The sequence below is a fragment of the Geospiza fortis genome, unplaced genomic scaffold (genome assembly GCF_000277835.1).
Source record: "Geospiza fortis unplaced genomic scaffold, GeoFor_1.0 scaffold23, whole genome shotgun sequence".
NCBI classification, from domain to species: Eukaryota; Metazoa; Chordata; class Aves; order Passeriformes; family Thraupidae; genus Geospiza; species Geospiza fortis.
This window is the reverse complement of record NW_005054303.1, coordinates 1,707,598-1,731,659: the sequence shown is the minus strand read 5'-3', so window position 1 is coordinate 1,731,659 and position 24,062 is coordinate 1,707,598. Positions and strand designations below refer to the sequence as shown.

Sequence of the window (24,062 nt, the reverse complement as noted above, 5' to 3'; positions counted from 1 at the left end):
GCAGCAAATCTTCCAGAGTTTCTGCAGCTTAAAAGAGAGCTGGAGGATCAAATCTGCCTTGAATCTGATTTTCACCACGTGTTATCAATTTGACAGATTTACATGCAGTTACTGACTCCTCACATATGTATCCATCAGTGGTGAGGAGGAGGGTGTAGCTGAATGGGAAGGTGAGGTATTTGGATGGCAATTACTCAAGCATACTGTCAGCAGAGATTTGTGGAAAACCTAAAAGGAGACTCTGGAAAATTAGAGATCTTTCAAATGCTTTTGTCCTTTTACAGCCAAAGATGTAAGCCAGGAGCATGCAATAGGCAAATCATCTGACCCAGGTTGGGGTGCCTAGGTAGAACATAGGGCAGCTTGAAGGCTGGCTGGGAACCGCCTTCAATGGACTTGCCTTGGCAACTGCTATCAGAAGGAGTACAATTGGCTCTGTTTTCCCTAAAGTTATGGGGCGTCATACCATTGCCAATGATGCTGGGAGGAGCCAAAGGCTAGGGAAGCCAACACAACCTCAGCAAGTTCTTGGGTGTTACTAGTGTGGTGCAAAGCATTGTCTCCCCTGTCGCAGTCTCCCTCTCTGCTCTGTGTTCCTAGTAAATACCCTCTGTTAACAGGATGCCTGAAGGTATTTTTTGACTAAATATACTCTCAGTATAGATGAATATATCAACAACTCATAGCATCAAAGGCAAGACTCACAGTGACAGAAATCCATGTACTTTTCTGGCACATTCCTGCATACTCCTCTATCTGTTTGGGTGCCTTTGTAGCCCACTGCCCACACAGCAGTAATTTACAAGGCCCCCCACCTGACTGCAGGCTTCTCATCTCCCTTAAATTCAGTTGCAGAGCACAGCCTCAGTGGGATCAGTTTCAGCTGTTATCACTCCTACTGTTAACTGCTGCCAAACAACGGGCATCCAGTAACGCCACAGTAAAACCTTTAGGGGGTAGAGAGCTCAAAGAGGCAAGATTCTTACTTATGAATTTAATTCCCTAGAGCTGCAGTTAAAAAATAGAAACAATTGATTTTAGTAGGGTGATTCTCAGTTGACATCAAGAAGTGTGGAAGAAACAGAGGCCACAGATGAATTAAATATTCCTTGCTCCTTTTAAACCACTTAAGGGGTTGAAGACATAAACATAGAAATACAGCATAGTAGGAGGAAAGTTGTCCCCATGTAGTTCTGTGAGAAAATTGAAGAGAATTTCTCACCTAAGCTCAATCAGCTTTTGCAGGCTGTTAATCCTTATTTTTGGAAGGAGATTCCTTCCCTTCCTACCGTTAGTGCCTCGGCGCCCTCACAGACGTGCCCCCTTCGCAAGCAGAATGCTGGACTTGTGTTTCCCTCACATACTCCAGGGAGCAGAGCCCACGGGGCAGCAGGAGGGAGGCACAGGAGCAGCTGCGCTGCTGCAAAGAGCCGGCACTTCTCAGTTTGTCCTTCTCCTCTCACTGCATCTCTTTCTTACCCGATCTCTGCGTGTCTGTAAATGTGTGGGGAGGTTAGGGGGACACAGAGCAGTGCCAGCCGTGGGAGGACAAGGTGGCGGTGCGGAGGGGCGCCTGCCGCTCCCACAGGGCATTTCCTGTCCATCACTCGGTGTCCAGGAGCCGTCTGCTAGACTCGCTTCATCAGGCAATAGCTCCTGCTGTACTGACATCATGCTGTGATTTTCCACTGCGGATTTGCCAGAGACGGTGCTGAGAAGAGGCAGGCACCACACTTAGCACAAAAGAGCAGCAGACAGCTTACTCCCTGCCTACATCCATACTGCGCTGCTGGTTATGTGGCCCCTTCTCATCTCTCCCTCCATCCACCAAGTCCTACTCTCTTAATCCTGCTCTCGTCGCTGCAAGCAACAAAACAGGTTTTCCTCATTACACTCACTCGTCTCATTTCCTCTCCGGACTAGCTCCTTTTCGCAGCCTCCCACTCTCCCTCCTGCAGGCTAACATTTCGTCCCTCCCACTCGCCGGCGCCGTTTGTTCACGCGGGAGGGAATGCTGCCGCCTCAGCTGTGGCGCCGGCTCCGCCAGCAGGCCCTCCTCCCTCCTGCCCAAAAAATGGAGGGCAGGAAGAAGCAGGGTCCCCTGCCTTCCACAAAACATCTCCAGGGCACTTACAGCACAGTGAGGAAGACAGGGCTTCAGGTCACTCGGCTATTGCTATTTGCTGTGATGGGCAGTGTGGGAATATAAATGAGCCAGAGACACATCTCAGGGACAATTAGTGACCAGGTTCATTAGCCATTGAAACAGCTGACACAGCTATAGCGTGTAAGGATGTGCTTGTGGTCATCCCACGTTTGGGTGACCTGCCTGTCTCTTGGCCAGGTGTCAGCCCTGTTTCAGTGGCTGCACCCCGGCGATGCCATCGGCAGCAGCCTCCAGGTGCTGCGAACGGCCCATCCCGAGGCTGCCACAGCCTCCTGGGCTCACACACTGCTTGTTGAAGCAGGCACTCAGGGGTTTGCTTTTCCCTCACCATCACTGAGGCTGTACCTCCAGGAAGGGAGCCAAAAATGCCCTCGCTTCCCACCCCACACCGTTCAGCCTCCCTCCAAAGAGGAGTCAAGGGAAAGACGCCCTATTTACGCTTCAGGCAGGTGTGAGCTGATAGCTCTTGCTCAGCAGGAGGAAAGATACACGTCAGTAAAACCTCTAACTTTGCAAATACAGCCGTGTTGTTGTTTCTTGTAACCCAGTGGCCTGCTTTTCTTAAACTAACAGCACAGGCCTTGATTCTTTGCACTTGCCAGGCTGTGCTTGGCCCTGCCCGGCTGCGCTTGGACCTGCCCAGGCCTGCTTGGGATTGTGTTTTAGCTTTTTGTGTAACAGAAACTATCCAGCAATTAGGTGCTACAACCCACTTTGTTTAAATTTTCCCTTAGCTTTGGATGATTGTATACAGATACTTGTGTAACCAGGAGATACTAAGAGCAAGGAGTTCTGCACAGAATGAAGTGCCTGTGGCCCTAGAATGAAAAATGAAGGTATACAGACATGGTAGAATGATAGCAGGGGACTGGAGAGTACAAGCAGAGGATGATGCTGGATACCACAGAGCTGAAAGCATCTCACCAGTGGTCAATCAGTGGTCATCAAAGCTTTACAGACCTGGGAGCTGGGTGAAAACAGTTTGAGGCTGTTTAACTAGGAATAACTAGGAACTATGAGAACAGAAATTGAGTACACAGTGTAAGTGAAACACAGCCCAGGTACTGTGTCCAAGTGTACTGTGAACCTGTGAAACATTGAAGAAAAGCAAGGGGAAGAACAGGTGAGCAAATGTGTAACAGTGATCCCAAGCAGACCCCAGAGGACAGAGGTTACATCTGCCCCTTGTACTCCTCCTGGCAAGGATGTGGCCATCCCTTTCCTGAGGTTGATGGTAGGTGAAAAACTGATGTTTTAGAAAGAAAGCATCCCCCCCAAAACACCCCTTTGTAGTCAGTCGGTGAGCTCTGCCAAGTGCTTCAAACCTTGTGGATCAATGTTGGACAAAAGGCAAAAATTGGTGCAACTGGGGGAGGAGGAATCAGAGGCAAGGAGCCAGCCCTGGGTGGCAATCCCGATCCTCTCCCAAAGACCCTCCCCTGACCTGCCCTCCCACCAAGCCTGCTGCTGAGTGTGAGGCCATAGGACACTCAGAGCTGGGCAGCAAGACCGTGATGAGGGCTGGCAGAGGGGCAAGGGGACACCCCCAGGCAGGAGGCTGTGATCTGCAGCCCAAGGACCTTCTGGGTGACCACTCTGGGGCTAACAGGCACAGAGCTCTGTTGAGATCTGTCCCACAGACAGAATTTCACACTGCTTTCTTTGTTAGTCCAGAAACCGAAGAGAGCATCAATAGGCATCAGTAGGACTCCTTTTGCTGTGCCTCCTTATCTATTATGCTGATACTCTGTTATTCAGTCACTAGATGTTTAGCAACTTGACCAAAGCACCTTTTTTTTTCCCCCTGGATAGCTACAAGAAATAAGATGTCATCATTATTTATTCTGTCTTATCTTCAGGAGCTGAGCCAGTCAGCTAAAGATTACTGGAAGGCACAAGCATGGCTCTACTCAATGACAAAGGAGAAGAACTCACTGAGAAGAGGTGAAATCAAAGGCTTTCTTCATGGTTACAGAGAAAAACTATTTTAAAACAAAGCTTCACAGCTGTAAATGACTGTCAGTCCTGTGACAGCAACAGAGAAGCTTCTGTGGCAAAACCCCTGTGTGCTCATTCACATGTGTCAGAGTTCCCAGCCTCTGACCAGAACTGAAACATCCAGTGTTGTTGGTGTTGGGGCACTGAAAACAGCCAGCATTTTTAAGGGCGCCTTGTTGTAGGCCACAGGTGAATGTGGTTGTGCAGGTTATTGGTTGTAGGAGACAAGCATGAGAGTCTGGTTTTGTTTGTCATCGCTCCCTAGGATATCTGGGTATAATTTGAAGCACTTAGATTACAGCTTGATCTAGTTCTATCCATTATTTTATATCCCTGGTTTTGCTATGTTAATTTACACAGAGAAAATATTTGCCTGGTTAATGGTGCAGCTGAGAGATTATCAGACTACCTGCTGTGTTGAAATAGCTGGCTTCAAAGCACAGGAAATAACTGTTTAATCAATTTAACATGTTTGGCCACAGGTAAAAGTCTAGCATTACTTAATAATTGTATAACATTTAAAACTTCAACAAAAGCTTGGGGGATTTATTTTGTTTTATTTTATCTTATTTCTTGGTCGATTTAACTTTCAATACTCTCAAAATATGTCCTCAATCCCTTATACAGTCATGGGGAAAAGATCTGCTACTGGAGTGGCTCTGCAGTGGAAATGAGCTCAGCCTGTCATGCTGGCCAGTGAGGGTGATGCCATCCCACAGAGCCCAGCAGCATCAGCCAAGAAAACCTGTCTGAATCAGCAGTGTTCCCAAATAGGCAGATTTTGTATGCATGTTTCTTTGTCAAGCTTGCATTCTTTGAAGAAAGCAGAAGAAAAACTTCCTAATGATTCCAGACTTTAGTAAAATACAAATGCAAAGTTCAAGGATGTGTTTAAGCTGGTGGCTGCAGAAAAGCTCAGCCTCTTTGGATAGCACAGGAGGTCATCTCACTCTGCTTCTGCCCATGGCCCCCAGAATTGGCAGTGCTGGGGCTCTGCCTGGCCACGCATGAGGCCACTTGGGCAGAGAAAATGGGGGAATCCCTCCAGGGGGGCTGATGATAAGCAGGAGTTGAGGTGAAAGGAGCCTAGGGTTTGTAGCTCTCAGCCTCACTGCCAGGCAGAGAGCCACTGATCATGATACAGAATCCCAGTGCCATCCGTGGGGTGTCCCTGAGTGTGCTGTCCTTCCTTGGATAACACACACAAGCACATGAGGGGAAAGGAAAGATTTCCATGAAGCTGGAAGTCTGAAGTCAGGAATGTGTTTCTGCTGCCATATTTGTAGGCATGATCTCCCCTGTAGAAAAAAACACCAATTTCCAAATGTGCCCTTTAACATGACACAAGCAAACCCCACAATTTTTAGGGTATGACAGCTGAGATTACCTTATCACTGCAGAGTCAAGAACAGACACTTGAAGACAGCCAGTGCATTTTGTTTCAGCTCAGCTCTCCCTACCATGTATATCATATTGTAACCCTTGCAGGTCACATTTACCAGCACAGGCATATCTCCACGCCTCCCAAAGTGCATCAAGAACAGATGAGTCTCAGACGTCATGCAGCTGGGGAAGTGATGGCACATCAAGATGGCACAAAATCTGGACATTTTTGAAATTACTGGGAGATTGTGATGACAGCACTTTATAATACAGATTTCTCCCCAGCTCAAATGCATCACTGTTGAGATGATAAAAGCAACAGTGGGGTTTAGGACTCTGCTCCCTCCTGGCTGTTTCCCTACACCACTGAGCAGTGCTGGGGCTGCTTGACATGCCAGCAGGGCTCCCCATGTGGGCTGTGCTCCAGCAAGGCATGCTGTCTTCTCAGATTCCTTCCCAAGATCTGCTCTCAGGGTGAATTTGCCATCATTCCTAAGCAAACCCTGGCTAATGGACAGAGAGACACAGCCCAGGTCCTCCCAGCTCTGCATCTGTTTGCTAAAGTCCTGGCACTCAGGCTCAGTGTCCTATTTCTTTCCTACAGATGCACCCACACACAGTTACACTGGCACACACTTTACTTATGGTTTGCGGACATCAAAGTGTTAACCACCACTAAATATCAAATTACTCTAAAGGAGATGGTGGCTAAGGCACTCAGTGCACAGAGGAAGTTCCATGAGAAAATGCTTTGCTAGCTTATACCTTTGTTTTCTGCTCTCTCAGGGCAAATTTAAGATAAGGCTCATGTTTGCTTTGCAGTGAGCATGCTGACATTGCATTGTTCTTCCACCCCGACTCCCTATTGCTTGATTTTAAACTAGGAGATAAAACTCTGGGCGAAGACTCCATTGCACAGCTCATTTTTCTTTTCAGCAGAGCTGAAAAGAGATGAGGCATTTGCATTTCATATGTACTTAGGACAAAATTTCTAGCCTGGCTTCAACTCTTGCCTTTGCAGCCTCATCTGTTAGAGCTTGTTTGCTTGCAGGCTTTCAGTGTCACGCTGTGGACTGGCCTCAGCAGCTGAATCTATCACAACTTCTTGAACTAGACATGCTGTTACCAACATAAACTGCAGCATGTGCATAATTAATTACTGAAATGGTCCTTGCCTGAGCAAGGGCAGTTAAACCCACAGCCTGCTCAGTGGAGTGATGGAGTTATGTCATTATATCACTGTTTCATAGGGAGACTGTTTATGTCACCTCCCTGAGCTGCTGAGCTGCACTGCTGCAGGCACAGCTGTAGTGGTGTAATTGCTCCTACAGGGAGTCTCCCCCTGGCTCAGCTCTCAGGGAGAACTCAAAACACCATGGCAGGTCTGGGCATGCCAAGAGTAAGAGCTGCTGTGCAAGTCGGCTGAGTATGGAAGTCACACAGCCACAGAGGGACATCAAGACCTAATCCTGTGGTGCTAGCTAGCAGTGGAAGCTGTGAGTTTGACAAGGCTTCACATGCTGAATTTTGGTCAAAAAGGCAGAAAGAGTTAAATCAATTTCCCAAAATTATTTTCAGTGATGTGCTGAATCATTCTATCTTCCATTACACTAGATGCACACAAAACCAAGGTTCTGCTATGATCTAAAGGATTGGTTTAAAATAATATAGTTCTAAATTTAAAAAGTTCTGTACAGAAACTTTTGTTCTGACATAAGAAATCTTTTTTTATTTGTCATCTGCTGAAGAGTTTGCGAGTTTAAGCTCACCCAAGAAGTTGCTCATGCTAGAACAGAAGTTCACACAAGGATTTAGGATAGTAACACTTTCCCATTACAGTTCCACTGCATTATTTCCTCAGGCAAACAGCCCTATGTCAGTTAAAATTTACTGAAGTAACAATGAAACATCCACAGAGAAGGCACTGGTAGTTTTTGTCCCCTTACTGTTGGAACCATCTGTATCTTGTATGTTTCTTTTTCATATGAAGAACTTCAGTTCTCTAGTTTTGATCTTCTGTTTCGTGCTCCTGATCTGCTGCAGCCCATGGTGTTACACTTACCTGGGAGGAGCAATTTGATCTGGTACACAGCAGCAGGAGGCTGAGCATCTGAGCACAATGTCACACAAGATCCACATTGCTGGCACACAAGATTAAGAAGGAATTGAGACAGGATGTCTGCAGCAGGTTAAAAGCAAAGATGTTTGCCAGACCAATCTATATGGAGTGGCAGGGTGGATTATCATTGGGTCTGACCTCCCACAAGCACCACAGTACAATGCAATGACTGTATTCTGCCTTTAGAATGGGAGCATCTTTGTGTCCAGGCTTAGATCTTGCAACGCCTACCATGGCTACCTTGTGTCTAAGCTGTAAGATAACTACAGTCAAGCAGAAGATACAGGTTTGGGTGGCAAGTATATGAACCATGATTTTTAAAAGTCTGTTCTCTTACAGTCTCTTGATAGAGTCCTCAATTCTTTGCTATTACTGCACTGTGTGTTCACAAGAGCACTTGTTTGCTTTTTGGTCAGAGAGAGCAAAGTCTTGTTAAATATAGATTAAATTGCTCAATAAAATGTAGCTGAAATATCATATTCACCCCACGCTTATCTTCTACTGAACAGAAATGTTGGCTGACAAGAAGTCTGACCACAGGACTGGCTGTCCTTTAGAAGGACAGTGACTGGAACTTGAAGACACCACTGCTCACTGAAGAAGAATGGGTGGTGGCTTGTAATTTAAGCCTCCTGTCAATGCAAATGCTTCCATGCTCATTACAATGCCAAAAAGAAAAATGAATACCTCCATCAAAAGCAAATTATATGATGCAGAAATCTTGCATTCATTCTATAATCACATGCTGACCAAGGTTACTATCATTTACTATAGAGTGACTTCAGTGGGATCCAAAAATTGTTTCATTATATAGGGAGCAAAATAGGTGCTTTCAATCAAAAATGCCTAAGAAGGAACAAGTAAAGATGCTAGATGAGACCTTCTGGGAGGTAAGAAGGATGGCTTGGATGTGTTCAGGCACTTATTTTGATCTGGCCACAGCCCCAGGAAGTGTCTGAAGTAAGACTGCTCCCACACTAGAGATACCGCTCTCTTTAAAGGAATATATAATACAGTGTATTATAGGCTTTTAAATGCTTCAGTTTGGCACAAAATCCTGACTGTAGGAGGCTAGGAATCTTTCCAAAGAAAAGGCTTAAAGAACAGTGCTGATACTGTAGTTATGACTATAGCACAGAAAAGCAAGACTAACCTACAGCTGAATTGCCACCAGGGTCCTGACAGTGAAGGTGCTTTGAGCTGACCCATGGTCCCCATCCCATGGGAACACAACTTTCTACTCCAAGTGACCCAGAGAGTTCCCTGAAAGACTGCATTGTCCATGCCAACCTCTTGGGAATGTGCTGGTACTAGCCAAGGAACAGACCTTGAACAGCCAGTTATGTTTCATGGATTGATGGAATCTTGGGCTGCGCTTTGAGTGCCTACAAGGTTACTTTTTCTGAGCTCTGTTTGATAAAGTCTCAGCTTTCTGCAGCCTTGATTGTCATCATTTTCTTCTCTCCTCCTTCCAACTGTCCTATCACCCTATAGGAATGGATACTTATACAAAAACTGTTAATCATGAACATATCTCACTCTTTGTTATCCCAGAAGTGAATATTAAGATTTTATCTGCCTCTGACACATTGATGGGATTAATTTACCAGCATAAAAATAAGTATCTGAAAGCAAATGTATTTGCACTTTTTTGGTACATACAAAGGGTTATCTGGCCTGCAGATTCAGTGAAACCTGGTTTCCATAATTTCTCTGGTGTGGATTATCTGATGTCTGACAAGAATGAGCTCACCACTTCCTCCCACAATACAGGCTGTAAAAATGTCTGCCCTGGTTCAGGTCATTCAGCTTCATGAGCTTGGTATATTTCACACCTTTATCATTTTGTCATGGTGGATGCAAAAAGAATACTTTCAAAATACATAAAATGCAATTGAGAGAAGGCAAGAGAGAGAGAATGAGATAAAGAAAATATAACCTAAATCTCAAAAAACCCAAGCAGAAAATTTATTGACTCAAAGTTCAGAGTTGGATGGCATTTTATAACTAGAAAATATCAGGAACTGGGAAGAGAAGTTCTGGGAGGAGTAGCAGTCTAAAAGAAACCTCTCAAAAGAGCTTTAAACTTAGCACCTGGTTTCCATCAGGACTGAAAGCGGTTCATGCATTTGCTCCATTTGCCAAATTTTTTTCCAATACAAATTATCTTCTCACTAGCAATGTATGTGCATCCTTAAAAAGTTCCATTTCAAAGATGAGTAAGGTTGCTAAGTGACATGAGTGCCTAAATCAAGGAAGTAAAAAATTAACACCTCACATCTGGCACTGCCCACATATTAAATGCAATATTCTCATGAAACATAAAGAAAGCCACATTTGAGTACCTACACAGCTCATAGAGGTTGCTGTCCACTTAATTATTTCGCTGTTTTAATAATTTTCCTAATGAGAAAAAAAAATGGAAATGTAGATACTGTAGATACTGTCTTCAGAATATAGATACATATATCACAACAGAGATACTGTCTTTAAAAACCTGAGGAAGGGCCTGGTCACAGACCAGCATGTAGAAATGAGCAGAATCAGAGAGGCATAGACATGTCTGATGGAAGAACAGGTAATGGAAAGTGCTGGAGCAGCTTAAACAAAGACACTAGGTCCTGTATGAAAAATAATTCCTGCTTAAATACTCCATGAGAGCACAGCCAGGGAGATACAAACTTTCTTGAGGAAGGAATGTTGCTTTTGAATATCCAATCCATGCATCCTCCAACAGGAAGAGCACACTCAGTACAAGGCCTGCACTGGTTACTGCATTAATAATTCTGTTCAAATCGAAAAACCCCTAAGAAGCACAAGTACCCAACCCCACAATGCAGAGCTCTGCACTAACTTGCACTCACTTGGTACTTAGTAATCCTCAGCACATTTCACAGGTGCCAGAGGGCACCTTTTGCATGCCTGCTACAGAGGCCACAGTGCAGAGATTTCTTCATTACATCAGGTAATCGCTTCAGGCCAGACAGTCAAACACTGCAAGTCCCAGGGACTTAGATTGATTATCACAGCAGTAAGGAGATGCATGTGCAGTGCATGTAAATATAGAATTTGGATAAGAAATAGTGGGCAAATATGTAATTTTTCAAGTTCAGGTCATCAGAGGTTATTGATTGTAAAATTTTCTGCCATTCTGAAGTGTAAAAAAAGGTTTGTTCCCCTTAGACATGCCAATCTCTTACACACTTTGTCATTCCTGCCTTTTGAGTTGATTTTTTCCAGGAATTTAAAATAGAAATGCACTTGCATTTCGCATCTCCTGGAGAAACTTTGAAATGCCCTCCCTGGAGAACAGAAATATCTACCAGTGCCATTTTCTTGAGTTTGTGTCTCCTGCCTGCTCAAGTCCTGTCTCATGACAAACTGAGTAAGGCACAGAGAAGGGCAGCTGTCCAAACACACAAAATTATCCTTCTTCCCATCTGAGAACTAAAGGTTGTGATGACACCTGCTGGCTCCATGGGGACTCGGCAAACACCAGCCAGCCCCTTCTAGAGCTCTTCAATACTTGCAGGTAAAAATGGAGGATAAATAAATAATGGTGAATTAAAATTTTTCATTGCTGCAAGCCAGAAAATCACAGGAAAGAAGGCTAGGCTAACTTTAAAAGGTCATTTACTCAGTTTCCTGGAAAAAAAACAGGATTTGTGCTACTTCCATCACACATCATGAATGATTGTTTTGCCTCTTACTGAAAATTGATAGTACCTCTCTGGACACAGTGTTACAGTGTTTCATCATTTTTGCATTTCCTATAAAAGATTCCACAGTAAGATGTGTTATTAACAGGCAATTATACTTTCATTTGTGTGTTCAAGGACAGTTAGACAGCCCTTGACTGTGAAGCTGAAAGCATAATGGAGATACTTCTGCCCTATTTATGAGCTACTGCAGCTTTGCTGCTTTGTCCAGCTTGTACAGTAGTACACCCATCCCACCCCAGGTGACATGCAGGAATAGGTGCCTTCCAAAGAGGCTTTCACTACAGCAGTCCTGTCACATGAACAGTGGCACAGTTGTACAAAAGGGGTCAAGCTTATGAACAGTGTAGGAGCCACAATTGCATTCTGATGATTTCAATTATTATTGTGCGTTCTTGGAGTGGGAGAAGCAGCAGTCACCTTGATGAATCAGCTCGTTGACAAACTAAGTATGTTCAGAAGACTGTATAAGGAGCTGTTTTATAACTGTTGGAGCATGTTAGTTTATGTGTTATGAGTAATTTCACAGTGAGACTTCAGAAGAAGTACAGATCCCTGCACACCATCCATTCCCTGCACTATTCCTGGGATTTTGTTGAGTCTAAGAAACGTGGAAGAGGTTAGATCACATTCAGCCTAAATATTTTCCTGAATTGACACTTTTTACTTTCTCATCACTCTCCAGTATGGTCAGTATTTCTGACTGATTTCACCTAGATCCCTCAAGACAGTTGTAAATGCCCTGTGTCTGCCCTTGAGAACAAAATGTGTAGCCATTAGCTGGGGACAGAAATTTGCAGGGTCTTGACAGAAATGTATCTGTTTAGTTACTACCTTGATTGAGCAAGGCAAGAAATTCAGTTCCAAAAATCTCTCACTGGGAAACTGGTACAGATACAAGTAATTAAACCACCCGTCTCCTTCCTGGAACCTGCTCTCAGTAGTGCAATCATGCCCACCATATCTCATAGCCCACTTTGAATCTCAGCTGTGGTCGAGTTACAAACTGCAGAAATGGGTCATGGAATGTGGAACAGAGGCATTACTTAGTCAAGAACTATTGCTGCTCCAAGGAGATCATAACTGGGAGGAATCAGACTCAGCACAGGGAACCTAAGCCCCCAAACCCCCAATATTAGGATGACTGGTTTCTTCATGGTCACAGAAGGTTTCCTAAAACTGACTGAGGAAATTAAGTAAGAGGAAAAGCAGCCATTGAAATAGAGGTGCTGCCAGTCCCATAAAAACTGCAAAAGGAAGAATTCTGTCTTATAACAGAGACTCTCTGACTATTTGGAACAAGCAGCTGAATCTGCCTCTGCAGTATCTACCCCCAGGTACTCAGGAGTCACAGGGCTATGTCAAACAGATTGGTGAGAACCTGGACTACATAATCACTGCCAAGTTTTTCAGAGTTGCATATGCATCCAAAAACAGTTGTCTATTAGAGAACAGACCGTCTTTAGCTCAACTGCTGCCGAGCCTCAGCACTGGCACAAGCTCCCAGCAGAGACACAACTGGGCAGCAGTGCACCTCTATTGGTCTTGCTTGTTCTGGTTTTAGAGGTGGTTCTGTCCTGATGAACTGTGGAAAAGGGCAATTCTGCCAGAGTCACACACTGGCAATCCTCTCCCAGTAAATCACTCTGAACATGTATAGTTTGGCAGAGTGTTACCCATATGTTATGTGGAGTTTAACTGCTCAGAAAGCTCTGTTGAATCCAAAGGGCAACTGACAATATAAATAGGAGTTGGTGGGAGGAATACGTTACTCCTGATAGTGCATGGTGGATACATTAGCAAGGTGTTACCTGGGATAAAAAACTAGCTAGGGCTTTGTGAGTAACTAGAGAGGAAGACAGTTTTCTCAGATCTCTGTACACAGCCAATACATCTCATAACAGCCTCCTTTTTCCTCTGGGTAAAACTGGATTGATATGGGCTTTGTGGTCCAGCAAAGATTTAGCCTAGAGATTCAAAGAATTTAAGATTTCTTCAAGCCCCTCTTTTGAGTACCACCTATAAACAATCTTAATCTTTTGAATATTAAACATCAGTATTGAGTCTCTTAGCTTCCAGCAGTGACCACGTGTGTCAGCATCCTGGTGCAAGGAGGAAGAGCTACTCTCATTGCAAATAACTGCTGATTTTGCTGAGCACAAAAGCCAGGATCTGTGTGCATCAGGTTTTCCTTGTATTTCTTTTTGGGCCACAACCACAGGACCACAGTCTCCAGAAGACACACAAATTCAGAGGCACACCACAGTAATGCAGCTTTGTTCAACCATATCAGATGCAAATTTCTTCCATGCGATGAGAGGACATTTGAATTTCAAATCCAACAGAATTAACCACAAATACATATAGACTAGGAAGTAGGGAAAAAAAGTCCAGTCACATGGACAGAGAACAGAAGTTATGAAGTCACTGGGGCATCCACAGTAGAGCTTTTTCATGTTTAAGGACTAGACTGCCTGACATTACAGGGCCTTCAGCTTGTAACCCCATCTTATTTTCCCATATTCTGTAATACAATAGGCCTACGCTGGGGGCCTATTATGATTGGGATTGCTTCTAAAAGGAAGAATATTTTAAATTAATTTAAACAAAATGGAATTTAAGAAGCTAGAGCCTGTGGCCTCTCTGTTGAACTCCTCAAGAGCATAAACCCCACAACTGCCCTCCAGTATGGTATCCTTGCAACAAGGATACAAATCTGCTTAAACAACAGAGGGGCTACATTCAGTTCTTAAGCCCTTCCTAATGAAATCTTGTATCTTGTAAGCAAACACTCTTATAGAAGCAATACTCATTAGCAACAAAAAAAGCCTTTTTAAAATTGAGTCCTGGATGCCCTGATTCTTAATGGGCTTTCTAAAATGTCTAATACATCCATTTAGACTGCATATAATATTTATTTTTTTCAGTTCAGTGGAAAATTAGAGACTAGTACCCTTATCTCACATTCTAAAGCCAAATTATTTTTCTTTTACAATCCAAATCAAAATTAAGTGTTCTATTTCATTTGGGAGTATTTTTGAAAACAATTTAGGACCATGAGGGGATGATAGGGAATTCCATGTGTATGTTTTATCTGGAATTAGGCCAATGATCAAAATAGTGAAGAGTTTAGACCATCCCACTCTAGAGAAATTGTTGAATGGACTATCTGTCTTAAAGAATGTGCCTTGCTCAACTAATAAGGCTCAAGACCCGAATCTGTTCAAGCAAGACCAACTGAAAATTAAAAATTTATTAATGCCTACCATAGCTCTGCATAACTTTTGCAGGGATATCAGCTTGGCCCACTTTGTATTTTATGGGTGAACATCCCTCAGTGGTTATCAGGCATTGATGTTGGTAGAGTGATACATCACCGAATACCTGGCACACTCTTCAAAGAGGGAGTGGAGCCCTGGCCTCTCCTCTCAAAGCACAGCCAAATTGCAGGGCAAGGATACTGGTAACACCCCTACCAATGTTCTGGACCTTCTCCCTCATGCTCCGCCCGCCTTAGTGAATATTGACATATTCTTTTATGTAAGGGGATAATTTAAACAGGATTGGATACTCTACTGAGTAGCTCAGAGCCTGCCTGAAAAATAATTCTCATGGGCTATTGGATGTGGGGGGCCACATCCTGATAGGGTGCTGAAGGGCTAAATGCAAAGAATTTATGGTTCTCTTGTTTCTCATGAAAGACAGAATATATTTACTGGAATATAACCCTCCCTTATTATGCCATTTATAGGAAACACACATTCAGTGTTTATAAATCAGTTAATTTATAACAGACAAAACCAGATTATCTGTCTTTGAAGAGCAAATATTTGTTCAAAAACTTCTAAATGCAACAGACATCTTCATCTCATTTTTAAACATAACTGATTGAGAAACGTAACAGAAGAGCTACCTAGTAGGTAAGATAAGATTTATATGAAGCATTTAGATTTCAAAGGAAAGATTATTATATCTTTTATATATATATAAAATGCAATTTTATATATTTATCAGTGATTCTCTAAATGTTTTAAATGGTTGTAGACGTTAATTAGCTCCTAATGGATTTTTCTCTTGCTCTAATGCCTTCGGAAGAAAAAGGCATTTGCACAAGAAGATTCTGTCTTTGATATTGATATTACTAGAAATAAATATTTCTTTAAATTGAAATAATGTTCACTTTGCTCTAACACACTTTTATTAATGAACTATCTGGTCTACAAATAAAGTGAGTTGTCTAAAATTAGCAGTAAGCTTCACTCAGGTCTAAAAATACGAGTCTATAATGTACATAAATTCTACTTTATTGTTCCCATAACTGTTTTTCCTAGTTCTAGAGGACATGCTCTATTTCTAACCAGTAAAGGTGAATGATGCAGCTGCTTTAATGTTAACTTTAAATGTTTGCAATCTCAGATTTGCAGTGATTACTTAGTGCAACTGCAAGGTTTTTATTCCCGTGTTCATTGCACCCAAATCAGCAGCAGATGTGTATGTGTTTGCCTGAGGATTCAGGAATCTTGAGTGTTGAATAGTTTGGGATAAACCTGTAAACAACAGCTTTTTTATTTGTCCTGCCCTTTCTGTGCAAAACCTCTCTGTGTTGGGAAGGCAGAGCCCTCTGGGAGGCAGCAGCACTTTGCCCAGCCAGTCCCTTCACATCTCCTGGTGGAAGCTGGTGGCCACTTGAGCCAAGTCCTGTCCCAGACCTCCCAGAGAGAAGCAACAGTGATGTCTGCCAGATGCAACACTGTGTGCAGGAATTGCACCCTGCCTGATGCTAGGCCTGATGCTAACTGCATTTAGTGGGAGGAACTGCTGCTGCAGTGATTGAATATGATCAAAAGCAAAATTTTCCAGTCCCTGCCTCTTTGCTAGAGCTGACTCTGCAGTGTCCAAGGATGCTTCTTCAAAGTAGGGATGACTCCCAGAGGAAAGAACCTCCTTCTTTGCTGCCAGGGCAGGTGCAGCACTGCAGCAGGAACAGGACCCCTGTGCCTGTGCTACTTCCCACAGAAGTGGGTCACTACACAAGCAGAGGGAATGCTCAGCAGTTACTGCACTAGCTCTGAACTGCACTGCTTCAGCCTGCCAGGGGACAGTGAGTGTCCCAGAACTCCAGATGTCGCAGCCACCACTTGACCAGCAAGGCAGGAGCTGAAGTCAAGTTATCCCCTTCCCTACTCCAGTCCTGAAAAATCCAGACACTGGGAATCTCATTAAAAATAAATCAAGGGTTAATGGGAAAGAAAAATAAATTTTAAAAAATCACAACATATTTGCTGCATATTTTGCTCTGTTCTCTGTCTGCCATGCATTTGAGAGCAGGCATAACATTCATCGAATTCGTTGCCTCCCAATTAAGTCATGACAGCCCATCTGTGCTGCAGCAAGTACAGAACGTGACCTATTATCTCCAAAGAAAATAGCACACCACCTGACTGCCAAAAGCACCTCGTGACTTGGCACCCAAATGTCTCAGTACTCACATCAACATACCTTTTCAGGACTAACTCCCACAGCCTGAATCAGCCAACTGTGAAATTCAGCTGAACTCTGAATAAACCGGATAAAACCAGCTTTCCCATATGCCAAATCACAAATTATACAATGACCGTAATTTGCTGTTACAGATCCTTAGCTTAAAAGGAGTAGTTAACAATTGCCACGTGATTCTAGACTGTTGAATCATTTACTACTTTAATGATGGGCCATATAATCCATCTTTTAATCTCATTTATCACTTTGCCCACTGCTATACAAAAGGAATCTGTGCAGGTTTGGTGGTCTTGAACATTCCGTTTAACTTATAATGCGAAAATGCATCTCCAAAGATTGTAGCCATTCAAAATTTTTCCATGAGGTGCAATTCAACACTGCTGTATGGGAGAGAATTCATATATTGCTTTATGGAAAGATGGATGATAATCATATTTGCACTATATGCATAGTGCATTTCATTTGCAAATTTACACAATGTTTGATGCTAAGGTTTGCCTTAGGTGTCCTGTAAGATCTGCCTGGTCTTCTCTGAACATTTTGTTGGCCAGGTTTGGATTATATACCCTGAAGGTGCAGAAAGACCACTACATCTTTTACCTTTTGCATTGTGAATGGAAGAACAAACTAAAAAGTCATTTTGTTGCCTTTCTTTTTTCTAGGAAAAAAAACCAACTCTAAATAGTTCATTATTGGATGTCAACATGAAAGCAGGAATCTACATACTTCTCTTAAGTGAAATATGTTTTGAATTCATCCAGGCTGATATTAAACCTAAATTTCCAACAGAGGAAAAAGAGAGTAATTTCTTGGAAAGAAATAACATCAGTATTTCCAAAGAGTGGTATCATCCCAAAAATATCTCTAAGCCTTTTGAACACCAAGGTTTTGAAGACCAAGGTCTTGAAGACTTCACTCTTCACAACTTCACTGAAAAGACCACAAATTTTGGATTTAACCTCTACAGAAAAATTGCTATGACACATGATAACAATGTAATCATCTCTCCATTTTCTGTGTCAGCTCTCATGAGTGTCTATATGATGGCAACCAAAGGAGAAACGCACAGACAAATTGTAAAAGGTCTAAACCTCCATGCTGTGAAGGACAGAGTAGATCGCCAGCATTTACCAGCTTTGTTTAAACAACTGACAGGTAACATCACAATGAATGAAGAATTTCTCCTCATGCAAGGTGTTCTTTCTTTTATTCAAAAGGACTTCAAACTCAAGGAGTCTTTCCTGAATTTATCTAAGCAGTACTTTGATATGGAATTCCTGAAAGTGGACTTTGAAAACTTAACACAAGCAAAACTTTTCATCAATCAAAACATTAACAAAATGACCAAAGGAAAAATCCCAAGACTTTTTGAAGAGCTGGACCGCCATAACAAACTGGTGCTTGTGGACTACATTTTCTTTAAAGGTAATTGCTGGTTTTATTTTGCAGAATAATTATTTATTAGGAGAATCAAGACTCTTAACTTCAGCTACATTAGGGGGAGTTTAAATGAATTTACATGTCCTGATTTCTCTATGTCTTTATCTAAGATTTCTTTTTTCTATTCAGCTCATATAATGGGAAATTATTTTTCATTACAGGAAACCACAATTCTTCTATGCTGTCTTCCATAAAATAGAGTCTCAAAGAGAACAAAAAGCCCTGTGTCAAACTATCTCAGTCCATCTCCAAATTATCCCTCTTTATGACAGGAAACAATGTTTTAATTCACCCATTAAAAAGAAAAAGTCTTAATCATAATAGTCTTAGAAGCTGAATACTGGGCATAAAATGCACTGATTTAACATAGTACACAAAATCATTGAAACAAAAATAATTTATCTATTTCCATCAAGAATCATCTGCCCCAGAGGAACCCAAGTACCCCATTATATTACCTCACAGGGGGAGGGAGAGAAATAACAGTGATGGTCAGAAACCAGTCCATGGAAAAGTCAGTGAATCCCCATCCCAAATACTAATTAAATTAAATACAGGACACTGAAGAGCTGGCAGAGAATTTTAGAGAAGGTTACATGTTACAAAAGGTCAGATGCTCACCAGGCATTGATAAAACAAAGATAACATAAATTCTGAACTTGAGTGGCAACTAACCAACCTTAAAAAAATATTTCCCTTCTTTCTGTGCAAATGAAGCAGTTTATTTTGTGGATTACTTTGCGGTTTTTTCTGTAAAAAAATTTATATACAATGAACATAAAATATAATGAAATTGTCATCCACTTATCCCAGACACAATTGACAGCCACTTCAACAAGATACAGAAAATATCCAATGGTTTTTTAAACTTTTTAGAACATTTTCTGAACAAATCTAAACACACATAATTATTTAATTTCTTTCTTTCCTCAGGCAAGTGGGTCTATCCATTTAATTCCAAATTCACGGAAATTGAGACTTTCCACATAAACAAATACAGGAGCGTACAGGTACCCATGATGTTCAAGTCAGATAAAATTAATTCCACTTTTGATGAGAACTTAAGATGCACTGTGATAAAGATACCTTACAAAGGGAATGCCCACATGCTGATTGTTATCCCAGAAAAAGAGGGAGACTACATTTCAATTGAAGACCATTTGACTACAGAGCTTGTGGAATCCTGGCTTGGAAACATGGAAACCAGGTATTGCTTTGACACCCATGGGGCCCTAATGTCTTTGATGTCCACTGTAGAAAAGCAACAAAGCCCAGCAAAGATTAGCTGGTCTTCTTAAGCCTTTTCCCATGGTAGCATCTCTGTCTGTGGCAAGAGCTATCTACAGAGTAGAGGTTCTTTAATGGCCTATCCACAGCCCAAGTGGCATGTGAAAGTTTTGACTCAGAGGCAACAAAACTTCAGCTCATCTCAGTTAAAAATGTCTCTGTCTGTGAGAGAAGGCATGAGTCTTTCCATATGCTTCCTTAGGTCTCCTCTCTCTTTAAATTTAGTACTGCCAAGCAAAACCCACTATAAATCTAGACATTTATTAAACATTTCCTACCTGGGGAAACCTAGAGGATTTGATAAATTTGAATATAAAAGGGTAAACCCAAATGATTCCTGTGAAATGTAGTTCCTGAAGTGAAAATTCTTTTCACCAGTCAATAAATTAGTGTGTTGCCCTGGTATCATGGCACTGTGACTGCTGGTGGAAGTATTTATACAGAGAAGGAAATTATTTGTAGCATCACTGGCAGCCAACAGGTTAGAAATTATTTTCCGCCAACCTAAATGCCAGCAGAGACTCTCCAGTTTTTGTCCCTTCTTTTTCTGTGTAAAGCTTAATTCCTGAGTAGTGTGCATTTCAGCAGTCAAGTGATTGTTTGCATTATTTTTTTTTTAACAGAAAAGTGGATATTTCATTTCCAAAGTTTAAACTAGAGCAAAAATACAAAATGAAGAAACTGCTTCAAGGTCTTGGAATTAAAAAGCTCTTTACACATTCAGCAGATCTTAGTCATCTGACAGATCACGAATATGTAGCAGTTTCACAGGTAAGCCCACTAAAATTATTTGTTGCTTGGCTTATAATAATATATAAATGGCCCCAGCCAAGATGGTCATATAAATTTATAGGGACACTAATAGCAAAGTACCTCATCTGCCAGGTATGTGCAATCTACACATCTTAATCAGGATGGATCCCACTTCAAGTATGAGGTGTGTAGGGGAAAGGGGCAGTGACATCTCATAGGTGCTCAACACCTCCCAGAGCTAACCCATCACAGGAGAAAAGCTCTGCCTCAAGAGGAATATGGTTGGCAGAGAATGAGCACAATTTCCCAAAAACGGTGAAAAAGAAAAACAATGTAAATGACAGTCAAATGGTAAAATCCAGGGCAAGGAAGGAAATTCAAGGAAAGAACTCCTCATACACATTCCAGCTATACTTCTCAAAAAATAAAGAACCTTAGAAAGTTTAAATAATAAAATCTCAAAAAGGTAACAGTGAGGAAGAGAAGTCAAAAGCACTCCTGTTTTCCCCCTCTATATACCATGGAAGAAAATACCAGAATCTCACAGGAAAGGATTGGCACAAGGAATGGCACTCCAACCCATACAGATGTTCCACTTTGTATGCTGAAACTTTCAAAGAACCTTTAAACAGGTAAGGGCAAGGGCAGTGAATGACCAAGAAGACAGAACACAGCCCCATGGAAAAAGAGGAGCAGGAAGAGATACTTTGTGCCACTGTTTAAGGGAGAGCACAGATGAAATTCAAAAGACTGATGGAAAACAGAGGCAGAACGAGAAGCAGAAGAGAATGCAAGACAAAGGACTTGTCAATCACATCAATATCAAGAAGGAATAGGTCTATGTGACCAGAGATATCTTTTGAATAGTCTATAAAAAGGACAACTTGCTGATAATAGAAAATTAAAATGCATGGTCAAAGAAAGGAGATGAAAGACAAAACACAGAGATACTTGTGCCCACAAGAATGGAGTGTGTGGAATGAGATGAAAAACAATGAATTCTAAATACAAATTCATACATTACAGTAAAAGTTAAAAAAAATTACTGAAACAAGATGAATTATAAACAAGATCCAAATAAAATTACTCTGGCACAGGATTTAAAAATGTAGCTTTATAAACTTATGTAAGAAAATTATAGCATGCAACTGCTCGTGGTTGTGGAGGGTTGCATGGCAGAGACAATCCAGGACCACAATTCCAGGAGAGGCTTCCCAGAATCACAGAATATTTAAGGTTGGAAGGAGCCTCTGGAGGTCACCTGGTCCAAGTCCTCTTCTCAGGCAAGGTCACCTCAAGCAAGTTGCTGAGGTCCATGTCCAGACAGCTTTTGAATATCTCCAAAGACGAAGAATCCACAGTGTGCCAGTACTCAGTCAGCCTCACATGAAAAAGCATTTCCCAGTGTTCAGAGGGAATCTCCTCTGTTCAAACCTCCTGTGTTTCACTTGGTGCCCACTGCCTCTGGTCCTGTCACTGGGCACCACTGACAAGCCTGGCTCCACTTCCTTTGCACCCTCCCCTTGGGTATTTGTACCCTATGAGAAAGAATCCTTCAGGTGCTGCTCTTACAAGTCTCCCTACACCAAATCCTTATAGAAGCCTTTGTGCTTAGCCAATTAACAGGATGGGATAATAAACACTTCTATACAAGTTTCAAAAACTCTCATGCTTGATCTAAAGGTTTTCAAAATTGCAGTGGCTTGAAAAAAAACCTTTCTGAGAATATCTAACATCCTAAGAATAAATATTTAATGGATAAAATTGCAGAGATTTTCAGTTTGGTATGAACTATTTCACTGTTGGGAAATATAATGGCAATCTGCAGCAGTTTTCTCCCTTCCTCTTGATCATGTAACTTTCATGCTGATTCTCAGCAGTTAACTATTGTGTTATCAAAAAATCACACTTTAACAGGAACTGCTAACTGATATTAGAAGCAATATGTGCATCAGCTACGAACTGCCAGAGGAGCATCCTGTCCCTGGGAATTGTGAAAGACAAAAAATATTATTTAAAAATATGTAGCAGAAACCTCAACACTGGTGAAGTCCTTCAACTGTTTTCACATAAATAATTCCTAGAATTAGGAGTTTAGGAGCTATAAATCCACTAGATGACCAGGCAGTTCCCCAGTACAGACACTAACCCAGCAGAAGCACTCACAGGTATAAGCAGGCTGAAAGAACAAAATGGAAAAGATGAAAAAATGAAAAATCAGATTCTGCCAGGCTGCAATTTCAGTGGGAGTGGAAAATATTCAAACCAATCCAGGACTGTACCTCACTGCTCTACATATTTAGTCGGTGCTACCAAATGTACAAATTAGAAATATGCAGGGGAAAAAACAAAGATTGGTGCATTTCCCTAAGCTCTCACAAAATCAGCTGTGAATGACATATCCAGCCAGTCAGTGTTTGTGACTGATGAAAACACATTTCCTACAACTGAGAAACTCCTTTGCACAGTTAGGTGTCGAAGAGGAGCACTCTACACCAAAAAAATGCAAAGTCTGTTTCATGCAAAACCTCCAATCTCTTAGTGAGGTCTGTGCTCAGAAATGTGGAAAAGTGCAATGACTCCTGAACTGGCATCCACACTGTGAGCATTGTGGGCATAGTGGCTGTGCTGACTCCTCCACCAGTATGACAGAGGTAGATTGCACTGAACTGCTCATTTTAGTGCTTAACAGAAGCCTACTTCAACTGAATGCCTTCAGCTGGAAAAATACTCTTCATGTTAGTATTTACTTCTGTCACATACTTATTTCTGCCTTGCACTTCAGGTTGTCCAAAATGCAGTTATTGAAGTGGATGAAGAAGGAACTGAGGCTGCAGCAGCAAGTGGCTCAGAAATAATTGCATTCACATTGCCTCGGGTGATCAAAGTGGACCGGCCATTCCTTTTCATGATTTTTGAAGAAACTTTTAAAACATTACTGTTCATTGGCAGGGTGGTTGATCCAACAGAAATGTAAATAAAGGTAATACTTTCTATTCTTTGGTATGTAAGAGGCTTTATTTTTAATAATTTATTTTATAATAAAAAGACAATGAAATGTGAAATGTGAAAATCTGTTCTGTCTCTCCTAGCTAGCACCAGGTCATCCTAGCAATATTTTATTAATGCCACACAACAAGCTAACTTCATTAAGGCTCAAAGCAACAAAAATGTGACTTGTAAAATCTACCTTTGGTAAAAGAAAACCCAACAACCACAGAAGTGAAATTTCTAAAACCAGTATTTTAGTGATAAATCTGAATAAAAAGCCCCATTCAAATGCCAGAATATTCAGGAAGCTCATTGCCAAACACTGCAGATTCCTCAATGTTATCTTCTGTTACAAAGAGACTGAAGGGCCCAGTGACCTCAATGCTAGCAGAATTTTGCCAGTTATAAAATCAGAAGCAGTATCAAGCCCTAAAAGAGAATTTACCACCTTTGTCTAGAGATCTTTATTTTATTACTGTAGAAAATAAGTCTACCATGAAGTCTGCCTTGTGAGTGTGACCTCTTTCAAAACATTTATGCAGACTAGCAAATCACCTCATTTTCTCAGAGTACATGATGTGCATTAAAAATATTCTTTGAATTTAAAAAAAATTAGTTCTGCAGAATAACTTAGGTATTCTGATTTTTAAAAATCTGGCCTATATTGTTTCACAGCACAAAGCTAGCCTTCTCCTAACCCCAGAAT

The 24,062-nt window shown here is 41.7% G+C and overlaps 1 protein-coding gene across 1 annotated transcript in view; it reads left to right on the top strand.

Annotated features, from left to right (window-relative positions):
* The window catches only part of LOC102040760, a 32,282-nt gene extending 8,924 nt beyond the window's left edge, over nucleotides 1-23,358 (top strand). Inside the window, exons 6-9 of the mRNA XM_031066175.1 lie at nucleotides 17,548-18,310; nucleotides 19,259-19,532; nucleotides 20,236-20,383; nucleotides 23,151-23,358. Coding sequence (XP_030922035.1) covers nucleotides 17,548-18,310; nucleotides 19,259-19,532; nucleotides 20,236-20,383; nucleotides 23,151-23,342 — 1,377 coding nt within the window. The 3' untranslated portion in view covers nucleotides 23,343-23,358. The remainder of the gene's footprint in view (nucleotides 1-17,547; nucleotides 18,311-19,258; nucleotides 19,533-20,235; nucleotides 20,384-23,150) is intronic.
* The last annotated feature ends 704 nt before the right edge of the window (nucleotides 23,359-24,062 follow it).